Consider the following 12,496-nt stretch of genomic DNA (forward strand, 5'->3'; position numbering starts at 1 on the left):
CGGCGGCAATTGTTTGTCTTTAATATTATTTGTCTATAGTTTAGTCTTGGCGAAATCTGTGATTATAGAAGTATAATAGTCTTTGACAATAGAACCGTAATAATATCCAAACGTATAATTTCAATTAATTAAAGTCGAATTTCGACTACAGAGGGACCACTGGTATTAATTATATCGTGTAACACACGTCAAAGCACTGCCCATAAACTGGACTTTATTTTCATAGTGCTCTTTTATGAATCATAATAATTCTTTTTATGGTGGCGTAGTAAAACGGTTATTGGTACTTATGATAGATTTTATGCCGCCTAACACATTTGTGGACTCGGTTTTCCGATCTCATTTTAAATAAATAAGATCTAATATGTGACAAATTAAAACAATTGCGCAATTTTTTTTTATCGCTTAGCCCCTGCTAAAATTCAATACGTAACTTAAAGAAACGTCTCGGCATAAATATCAAGTGATAGTTATCTTTTTATTAGATTTATCGTCTTCTAAAAGCTTAATTTTATCTTTTTTTTCCTCTACCTTTGCTGATAGCTTTGAGGCTATTTCAGCGTAACCTTAACTAGTAGGTGAACTCACGGAGCTCAAACCTGACGACGTTGCTAACACGAACCTTAGCAAGAGCTATGCTTTGCAGAATCTACCACCGGGTCGGAAACGCGACGTACTGAGAAGATACGACGAGAAACTCAGTGGGCAATCTTAGTGCTCTATAAAACGAACACCGGAAACACGTCAGCTTAGGTCAGTAAAAGTCGGTAAAAGGCCTGTAATTATATTAACAATGAAAAAGAAAATTATGACATGAAACGCCCTAAAAAATTGTTATTCGTCATATTAGTCTTAATGTATTCGTTCCGAACAAAGAAACACCTTCTTCGTTATGATTCAGTACAAGATTCAGAGAGTAAAAGGCTTATATTTATGTCAAGAATTAAAAAAAATAATTAAATAGCGAGTGAGCAAAACTAATCTTATTCTGAATGTATCTTTTATTATTTAACAGATTATACCAAACTCGTAGATTACGTTAATAAGTTGATAATTTAAATAAATAATTACATTAATTAATAACGCTACGACTACATTAATATTTTATTATAATTAAAATATTCAGCTTACTAAATAATATAGTGTTTAGTTTACTAAACCGTAAATTATTTATATAGTCCAGGACGATATGTTATCATGGAAACACATAACTTATACTTTTTATTTATTTCTCTTATGTAATTTATTGCACGCCTGACCTTTTTGGAACATATTTATTTTATTTGATATTGGAATACCATATATGTCGTTTGATGTGTCTTATTGAAGCCGTTGTGGCTTGAAGGATCATACACTTAATATAGGGTAAGTGTACTCGTGTCGAACAACTATGCCGAAGTTTCAATCCGACAGACCGAGGTCCAATATATTTCTAAGGAAATTCATACCTAGCACACGCTCAAGAACGATATTCACGAACAAGAAGAAATAAAATTTCGCATGGCTTGGTACAAGCCACCCCTTCTAATTTTACCTGTAAAGGGATTCACGCACTCTGTTTTGAAGGGCGGGACAGCAGCTGTCATAAGTACTATCTATATATTAATACGTGAAGCAAAAACTTTGTATCCCTTTTTAAGAAAATTGCGCGGACGGAGGAGTATGAAATTTTCCACACTTATAGAGAATATAGAGAAGAAGTGCACAATGCTAATATTTTTTTAAAATAATGCATAAAAGATACATTAAATCAATAAAGAAAACATTACACACACTACATACCATGTATTTGACGCACACACGCATGCATAGCATTTATTGTCAAACTTTTGTTCTTGACGTCTGTTGTCAAATTGAGAATAGAATATGGTTTGTCTTTGTTATTATTTTTTATATTGTAGTCTTGGTGAAATTTGTGATTATAGAAGTATAAAATACAATCATAATAGTGTACAAACGTACAATTCCAATTAATTATAGTCGAATTTCGACTACTGCAGGACCTCTAGTAATATTTAAAATGTGAATGTGAGTTTGTTTGATTATTATGCCTTCACGACTTAATTTCTGAACCGATTATGCATATTGTCAGGGGTACGGGAAAGGACATAAAAACTAACTTTGATTGGGAAATCATTCCCGAGGATAATATGAAAAAATCCAGGGAAAACGAGACTAATTCAAAGTGACCATTCTAACCGGCGCCACTTAGGTGGGCTTTGGACAGCCTGTCGACCGAGAGGGCTGGTGGTCGTGGCGCCGACGACTGCCAGTCCGGCGTCCCGAGGGGGAGGGTGATGGGAGAGATGTGCTCCGCACTAAGCGCTTCACTTTCCCCCTTTACCTTTTCATGAGCTCTGTCTCATGCGAGGTTTGGATGCTGGTTGTTGAGCGACAAGAGGTTTTAGCCAGTTCGACTCCGACATGCCCCGCCCTCCATCCCCAGTGAAGGGCGGAAGTTCGGCGATTTCCTCCTGACAAAAAAAAAATTCAAAGAGAGTGATGTCTATATGCTCCGGTAACCGCTTAATAATAGGTAGGCATTGAATTAGTATACTGATTTATCGCAAAAAATCATACCATCCATTTAACTTTCAATTAAACCAACCCAGTAGAAAAACCTCGCAAATATTTAATTGAAATCGTGTTTAATGAGATGTGCGCTTGTTTTATGCCTCTTTGAACTCAATTACTTCAAATAACACAATCACGACGAACTTCGGGCTCAGGTCGTCGAAATGAATTAAACAATTAATTACGGATGAGTAAATGAGTCTTCGGAAAGTACCAAGAACAGCGAGATTTTGTTTATGGTATACGTTTGGTGGGTTTTATTGCACGATGTTGTACTTGTTGTACTTATAAATCGCGTTCGTGAACACATTGTAGGTACATAAATTACTTGAATAAAATCGTAGGGCTGGCAGTGGCTTTTTGACCTTGAATATTCCGGTTTAAGGTTATCGATATTAAGGATTGCAAGTGTAAAGATTGAATCTTTACACTTGCGATCAAAAACATGATAGTAGTAACCACCTAATAGTAGATGGATTATAGGTTCACCAAACCGTGAGTAGTCGTCCCAATATTCAAGGCTCCAAGATTTGCTTGGATGTCTCTATTTAGCCACCAGGTTGACCATATGTTCCTTTCTCTTCAGACGTGTACTTGCCATAGCATGGCATATGTAATTTTTCCTTGAAAAGTAATCAAAAATTTTATTGTTTTTACAAGTTAGTGACATCGATAGTCCACATATTTTAATGAGTTTGTACTTGTCACAGCTCTTGCCATCCGGTATGATGTATCTTTCTCCTTGTTCAATTTAGAAAGCAAATAATAATCTTTCAATTTTCGCATCTAGGCCAAACCGGCTGTTTGTTCGATCATCTGTCATAAGTTGTTTGAACGTAAGTCCAATCGAAATCAGAAGAATCAAGAAACACAGCTCTAAGACAGCTTTGGCTTTTGACGTATTTCTGATGATTCTCTTTGGACATTTATTGAAACAGTTCTTAAGTTTATACAGCTCAGATGCTATATTCAGATATTTATCTTTATAGAAAAGACAACTTAGATATAAAACTATATTTTCTTGGTACACAACTAAAGTTTATATGGCACCGTGGTTTATGGTGATGCATTCTCCAAGGCGCACGTGAAGGCTTTAATCTCGTGAGCATTATTCTTACTGAAAGGAAAAATGAAAAATTCAACCTTTTTCTCGCAACATACTCCTGACTGCGATTGAAGATTATCTCAAGAAGATTACTTTTTGAACGAGAAAAATATTGTATGTTTGTCATCTAAGCATGTTTAATATTTCTGAGATCTATATAAACATACTTAAAGACAATTTTTAATCTTTCGAAGATACTTGAATATGTTCTTAAAATGCATATATTTAATTGTTTAATTTTTTGATGGTCTTTTTCATTATTAATAAATTTATCAAATAATATCGAGATTTATATAACAAAAAATTTATAAGTAGGTCCTTATTTAATGTTAATCAAAACGAAACTTTTTGCGGTTCCATATGATTGGATAAATTAGGTTATGGAAGTAGTCGCCGGATTTCCACCTACATGTTGGGGGCGGTGGGTGAGTATGATGGAGTTGAACCGACTAAAGGCCTTGTTACTCAACAGCCTATGTCCGACCCTCAGATGATTCAGAACTGACTCGAGAGACTGCCAGAAAATGCTCAAGACCAAATCATCTCTCAAAACAATCTGTTTACACAGTACTAGTGGTAGAAAACAGCTCAGCTATACCCCTAATATTATTGATATTCACGGGCATCGGTAGTCACTCGCCATCTGATAAAACATTCTCATGTGTGTATCTTCCAAACCAAAATAAATTTTAGTCCTTCTTATCGCAGTGAGATGCATAAATGTATAATTATGAAAAATTTACCTACTTGTATGTGTACATCAAAAAGGGGTTCAAAATTACACAATTAAGTTAAGGCTATCAAATTGAGGTATAAGTCCGGTTTTAACCGAAACAGCTCATACAGTGTTTTTCAAACCTAGTTGATTTTATTATAGGATATTATTTTATATTATTCCTTTATTGATTCACTGATTTATGAATACATTCATTTATTAAAAAGCATTAATTGTAAATTATTATTACTGATAGTATTTTTTTATTTTTATTTTATTACACAATACTCACGTGTGCTTTCAATGTGGAAATCGTTCGTGAACACGTATTAAGTACGTATTTGCTATAAAAGTGGCCCACTGACTGGCTTATCCTTTAGGCCTTGATGCTAGTAATTTATGGATTAAAAAGGAAAAGTGAATTGTTTGTTGTGTTACTTTACTTCATTTTTACCTCCGAAATTTCTCCCTTGATATCGGTTAACTAAATAAACGGTTTTCTATTCTAATCCTTATACACCTTTACCGATACCAACATTACGGTAAGAATAATAAATTTACTTACCCCTTGAGCCATAATGTATTATAAGTCCTCCAGACCACGAGGAAGACGCGTTAAGATTCTATCTTATTATAGTACCTGCAGATACGACAGAAATATTTTGTATCATATGAATTTTAGAAAAGGTATTTGACCTTTTACATAATTCTGTTATATTGTTCAATAATCTTCATGATTGTTACGTTCACTAAGTTACATTCTTTGGTATATAATATGTATTGGGACAATGTAATATTGATGAAAAACCTTGACTACTTACTCGGGCTACTTACTTGACTACTACTCGGGTCTCTAATGACTATCAAATTAATAAAAATGGGATAAAAATACCACCCCATCTCATTTTAATTCTATATGTTGAGCATTTGGGTATATAAATATGTATGACATCCGCATTAATAATGAAATACAGCAACGTAAAATACAAAAACAAAATCATAAGTAACAAAAAACCCTTAAAATGATACATTGTAAAAAAATTGTAAAATGGTTACATGCTAAATGCTACATGCTATGTAATATTTGGTAAAACTATGTACGTTTGATAATTTATGAACTTTGGAGGAAATAAAGCAAACGAATCTTCACTCGAGCGGGTTAAATAATTGTTCGGTAGACCGACGGTCTTAATATAATTGTTCGGAACTTGTAATAATATCGAAACATAATTAATATTTTAATTTGACAGTGTCGTTAGCGACATTCAGGAATCTATCAAATATCTTGTGTTCTATGACAGCTAGCGAATATTAACATAAATATTAACATTGCGGATATTTAAATTAGAGTCCGTCCTTCTCACCCTTCAAAGCGGTACTCATCATATATCTGACTGTGTTGCTCTATATATCTACCTAGTAGCACTCAAAGTCTTTCCGTGGGTGTCGTAAGACGAGACCTTTCTCTGAGTATTATACTCAACATACTGCTATTACCAATCGGCATTTATTAGTGGTGGGGCGTATTATGAGCCTGTATGGATACCATTTAGTGTAGACCGCGGGAACTCTCTATTGTGTCCGGGTTATGACCGGGTTTGAGTGGAGGAGTTTGAGTTGAGTGACGTTGGGTGAGACAGGGCAAGGGGAGTCGTTTTGTGGGTAGAGCCCTAAAACACCGTAAGCCCGCGGTCTGTTTCCAACTTCTGCAGCCTGTCAAGTCTCATATATACCACGCGCCCCCTAGGTGCGTGTACCTCGTGAGAGGATCGGCACCTGCCCAAAAAAGAGTAAATATCCCAATCCTGCTTACATCTGTCGAAAAACAGTCATGAGTTCGGGTTTGAAAGGTAATATAGACGCTATACTACACTTTAGAAACTTAATCCTCATGTCTCAAGTAGGGTGCCAGTATTCAATTACAGCGTTTATGAACAACGGTCACCACTTAAGACCAGGTTGACGATGAGTTTGCTCACTAATCTATGCAGTAATAAAAATAGATTTTCATGTAATAAGGATTTTAGCATTTAGTGCATATTGCACTGATCTTAAAACCTAAATCCTAAGTAAAGCAATATTTCTGTGAGGAAATAAACAGATATAGAGTTTCTAAAATGATTATTTAGTCTGTACTGACCCTGATTATTTTAAACAAAATGTAAACTATTTTGTTTCAGATTTAACATCATGTCGGCTCCAACGATAGATAGCACCGAAGCGATCACGAATTCTGGATATGGGAGCAGCGATGAAACGGCCAGTCTTCTGGTCGCCGGACCCGCCGTTACCGTCATAGTTCCGTCAGAAAACAGAACAGTTAAACCAGTTCTACAAAGACAAGACTGCACAACGCATTTAAGACCTCAACTGTCAGGAGGGCCGGGCAGCGAAGAGAGTGGTACGTCCATACGAATGGAAGAAGGTACAGCGAGAAGCGTCCCAGACATAGAATTGCAATGCCGCGATACTGTTCCGCACGCAGACAGACCCCAGACTTTAGTATCGCCAATGGCCGGCTGCTCCCACAGAGGTTCAGTGACCGCCTGCACATTAGTTCCACACTCGCATTCTAGATGTCGCGTTTGTGAACGAAGACAATCAACGGCGCCGGTTTCAGCGTTACAACTAGCGCGATCTGTGTCCCGAGAGAGTGTACGATCCGCACTACACTACCCGTGTGGCTGTAGTTCGCTCCACGCGGTCAGTACGTGCCCTGTTATACAGCCCCCGGCGCTGTTGCTACCAACAACTAGTGCGAGAATCATCCGACAGAGTTCGCAGCCGGAGTCTAGCGCATGCGCGGCACACTGTCCTCACCACAGCCACCACCACCCTAGCGCCTCGTTGCGACAACTAAGGGAACCAGGCGACGGAATTGCCGGCATCGCCGCTGACTCTCTACGGATCAACGGAGGAATGCGACCATTCAAACAGGTACGTTTTTTATTCAACAGATGGCGCTATACGCAAATAAAGTCCGTTTGCCCATAAAAAAAAGTACTCCGTACGTGATAATTTTCAACGAAAGAGAAATAAACGAAAAACTTTTTTGCTTCATTTAATTTTAATGAAACGACAACAAGGATGAATTTATGTTGAAGTAGACACGTGTTTTAGCTATGTGTGTAAATAGCTTTTAAGCACGCACAATATTACAGTAGATGTGTTTGACGATTTTGTTAAACTAATATAAAGCTTTGAATTATTGATCGTATTCTTGTTAAATATGTGTATAATGTAAATTAATGTTTATTTGTTAATTGTGCATAGAAAAAGTGTTATTTAGAAAAGCTGATGATTTAGTTTTCGTTTAGATAATTTTGTATGGTCGATGTTATTACAAATGCAGCATTGTAAATTTTATATAACACACAAATAAGCTATTCATGATAACATATAACAATATAAACACAGACATTCACCCGAACCATATACCGGACTATTGAATGATGGTTTGTCAAATTTTCCTCAATACGCAAAATTGGATTTGGTGTGTAAGTGCTGTGTAGGGGTCTTGAGACAGGTCTTCCCTTTCAATCAAATCAAATGATAGAAATTTGATTTGATTTCTGTTTTTAACCTGCAGGGGCTGCTCCTCTGTCCGCAAACCCTGTCGCAGACTCGTCGAGCCCGACTGAGACGGGCGTTCACTGAAGCCACAGGAGATACTGTTACCTACGTTAAAACGGTGGGCTTCTGTTCGATTATGCACCGGCAATCCCACATCGGCGACTGTACAATCTCCACAATACACCTTCTCTTTACCCTGATCACACACAAAGGCCTATACGATATCACGAAACAATACTAATTTAGGAGTTTCGAATCTAGACACAACAGCGTAAGCTTCGAAATAGATTGGCAGCGATGCATGATGAGTTTGTAAACCTGCGAGAACTGAATAGAATATAGTTGTTGGCTTCATCCTTAGATTAGGTTGTACAGTCGTTCGGTTACCTGTGAATTGTTTATCAGAGTCATTTTAGTTGGCGAATGTGTCGTCCCCATAGCTTCGTCTAATGAACACTGTTAGCCTCTCCACCCACGACCCCGACATTTTCCTTGGCACGAAAAAAGCTTTTCACAATGCGAATAGTTTCCTGTAAATCACTCTGCTCAAAGAAACAGTTCCGGAGCTCCAAAACATCGATAATGCTGGCATTGTTGATGCAATTATAGTTCGAAGGTCTGTTTGTTTACCTTTACATCATAAGTCATCAAAGAAATTTCGAACACCAATAAAATTATTCATTGCTTCGGGAGCCTATTACTCAAGTAAAATACACAGCACCTACACTATCATTTAGATATCCGTTCACTCGCATTTGATGGAAACAACGCAATGCTATGCACTTTAGAGAAATGAATAATTAGATTGCACCGATATCGCTTTTATAGACTAGAACAGGTTGATGTGTGAATAAATAAAGTGTATTTTTTCTAGAGAAAGCGCATAGTTCCTAAATGATGTTCGATGTTGAAAATTTTGAGGTAGTAGTACATTTTGATTAGCTATGACGTTCAATATGGATATATTCATGAAGTCAACAAGCCCGTCGATATTATAATACCTCCTCTGCCGAGGTGTATGAGAACTTTTGCTTATTTCACTTTTCATGAATTTTATGATAACAAAATTTCTTCTTGAATTTTCATGAGACCATCAGCGAGGTCACGGTCAATGTTTGGTGCCTTTAAATATGTTACTTGTAGTGGATAATTTGCTTAATATTATAGTGCGCTGTTTGGCACCAGACCAGACAACCGGATTGTATAATTGTTTAAGTGAAGCGAATTGGACGGAAACATGCTCAAACAGATTTCAGAACGCTGACTAACCCTATTTGAATACGGGCGGACGTTAATCCTTTTTGATTCATGTTCATTAGAAACCTGATGTTTAGGAATTCTAAAATAAATGTGTACTAAAATTTAATTTTTAATATTTCAAGCCGTAATTGATTTGAATGTTTTATAGATATATCTTAATATTTACATTTATTTATCAATGCGATCATTTTTGGGATATTAAAATATGTTATTAAAAAAATAATTAAAAAAGTAATAATTAATCAAAAATTATCATAGTGGAAATGAACGGAAAAGGCAAAATAACGTGTACCTACATGTATGAAAGCAATTTCGGCACAGTAGATAGTATAGACCTACATACTATACATATTTCTAATTAAGAGAATTTCATCTGAAAATAACTTTATTAGGTAAGACGGAATACATTCACTTATCTTGCTCGTAGAATTCGCAATTGAAAACTTTTGACTTTCAAGTCACGGAAGAAAGACCGTAAAAGAAAAATCTCGCTAAGCCTTGTACTAGTGTAGCATCGCACATGTTTCTGCCGTGAAACTTTCGTATTTTGCAATTAGAAATTCAGTCATTGTTCACCTATTGGTTACTTGACTTCTTACTTCAGGAAACTTCAGTTTTACGTCTAGTGTGATTATGGACACAATTGAAAAAAAAAACTTCTAAATTTGAAATTTTAATGAAAAACATTCGAAATAATAAGTACATTTGTTGTCGTAAAAATCGCAAAAGGTGCCAGCAATTAATTTTGTCCTTGCGAAGGCAGAATTACACTTTGTATTTACGTACTGATTGTTACTTAAAAAAGACTATTTTGCACGCACGTATTTTGGTGCATTCGTATCTAGCGATGCACCGATGTTGGAATCCCGCAGGCGGGTACCAATTTTTCTAATGAAATACGTACTTAACAAATGTTCACGATTGACTTCTACGGTGAAGGAATATAACATCGTGTAATAAAAATCAAACCCGCAAAATTACAATTTGCGTAATTACTGGTGGTAGGACCTCTTGTGACTCCGCACGGGTAGGTACCACCGCCTTGCCTATTTCTGCCGTGAAGCAGTAATGCGTTTTGGTTTGAAGGGTGGGGCAGCCGTTGTAACTATACTGAGACCTTAGAACATATCTCAAGGTGGGTGGCGCCTTTACGTTGTAGATGTCTATGGGCTCCAGTAACCACTTAACATCAGGTGGGCTGTGACCTCGTCCACCCACTTAAGCAATAAAAAAAAAATAAGCAGTAAAAATAACTTTTTTTTTTATATAGAGAATTGATTCTTTAATTAAGTAAGACTAGGTAACTGATTTTTTAAAATTAAAATAAAGCATATAAGAAAGAAAAAATCAAGGTTCTATTTTCGAGTGCTTCTGTTGTGTTTTTTTCTGTTCAACGTTAGTTAAGGATATAACGAACGACGTTGTGCATTTTAATTCAAAATTATGCATTATACAGTACAACGTTTCACACTAGGCGTGTCCGACTTGTCCATACTGATTACATGTATTTAGAATAATTTCAATTAGATTTCATAAAAATAATTGTTGAACTTGGCTGGTGATGAATTTGTTTTTCATTCGTATTCCTAACACACCAGCCATTAGACACAATATTAACTTTCTATATACGAGTATATACCTATCATATTCAATCAAGCTATACAATTTACATAATTTAAAATTAATTTTTGTATATTTGTAGATATGCTTGTCCTTGTTCCTGAGCTATTCGTTCGATTCTGATAATACTTGACAATCTTCTTTTTGATACTTTTTTTTTAACCTACATCAGCTGATGGTCTAGAGAGATCATATCAGCGTAACCTTAACTAGTAGATGAGCTCACGGGGCTTAAGCCTGTCGATGTTGCTAACACGAACCCTAGCAAGGGCCGTGCTTCGCAGAATCTACCACTGGATCGGGATCGCGACCCACATAGAAGATTCAGCGAGAACCTCAGTAGGCTGTGTCGGTGGATTAATTTACTCGCCGAATCCTTCGTCACAAGCGACGGGTTCGACGAGAACGATGACCGGTTGGTACTCTAGAGACAGCTTCCGTCATAGTACCATGTAAGCCCATTGATGCTTGAATGGTTTAAAGAAATTGATGTTTTTCATACAAATAACGACAGTATAATGGAGGATGATCCTGTGCCCTACTATAAATCTAAACATAGCCGTTTTACATTATAATGACAGTTACATGTCTTCATAGCGGTAATACCATTCAAAAGGTGTCTATGGATTTTAATAAACACTTAACGCTAGGTGGGCCGTGAGCTCGTTCACTCGTCAATTCAAGAAAAGGTTATCTCTTCAAGCTATAAAGAAATTACTCTTAGCATGTAACTATTCTATGAACCTAAACACCGCATATAAATTCTGGATATCAAAATTAAAGAAATGACTGCTTTTTAATTTACATCTCACTGTCACTTAATTTTTTTAAACATATTAACTTTAAGGATTCATCAATTTTTTTTTAATTTGTTCGAATGAACTTGAAACTGCAACGCTTATGATACTCATTTGTTATCCTGTTCAAAAAGCATTAAAATACATTGCGAAACTTTAGAGGAGATTTTCGTAATGCTTGGTGAATAATTCAGTTAAAATGAAAACCACTGTACATGGCTACACATAAATCCAACCTCGGTAAATTTCCAATCCAATTGTTACAAATAATACGAAAACTGAACGTTTCGCATTATGATCTCAAATAGTTGTAGCTTTCGTAATCGGTTTGCTTTGAAGCAGAAAATCACGGACAACATTTCAAGTCAATTTTTAATTTATTTATTTATTTATGTACATACAAAAAAGAGGACATAGTACAGAGTAATAGGATAATTATGTACAAAGGCACTTCTTATTTCTTTAAGAAATCTCTTCCAGCAGACCTGCGAGAGGATTATGAGAATAATAATTAAAAGTGATGAGTGTGTGTAGAACAGCTAAAATAACAAATACATCATGAGAATTATAGTAATGCACGTGTACATAGCAAATATTGTTAAACTTGTATACAAAATATTATAAGTAACACAGTATATACGAAGAGTATAGAACAATGATCATTCGGTTGATGAGAGATAGAATTGTCTAAGTTAATTGGGAACGTACTTTTTAGTGTGTAAACCAAAATTATAGTTTACGTAAAAAAAAGTGATTCAGAAGAATATTTTAATATAAATTCTTAAGTTATGGAAACAAATAGATCCCTTAAATATTAATCAAAAGCTTGAGAACGAAATTCAAGGTTGGTTG

At 35.8% G+C, this 12,496-nt stretch overlaps 1 protein-coding gene and 1 long non-coding RNA gene across 2 annotated transcripts in view; one reads left to right on the forward strand and one right to left on the reverse strand.

The window, feature by feature from the left end:
• The window catches only part of LOC101741117 (small conductance calcium-activated potassium channel protein), a 273,215-nt gene that overhangs the window by 109,378 nt on the left and 151,341 nt on the right, over positions 1 to 12,496 (forward strand). The window contains exon 2 of the mRNA XM_062674710.1: positions 6,575 to 7,331. Coding sequence (XP_062530694.1) covers positions 6,585 to 7,331 — 747 coding nt within the window. The 5' untranslated portion in view covers positions 6,575 to 6,584. The remainder of the gene's footprint in view (positions 1 to 6,574; positions 7,332 to 12,496) is intronic.
• LOC119630089 (uncharacterized) lies at positions 3,493 to 5,652 on the reverse strand. The gene is made up of 3 exons (XR_005245906.2): positions 5,496 to 5,652; positions 4,960 to 5,034; positions 3,493 to 3,691 (listed from the first exon to the last, which is right to left on the reverse strand). It is a non-coding gene; the product is annotated as an uncharacterized LOC119630089 (long non-coding RNA).

This window comes from Bombyx mori, chromosome 21 (genome assembly GCF_030269925.1).
Source record: "Bombyx mori chromosome 21, ASM3026992v2".
NCBI lineage: Eukaryota > Metazoa > Arthropoda > Insecta > Lepidoptera > Bombycidae > Bombyx > Bombyx mori.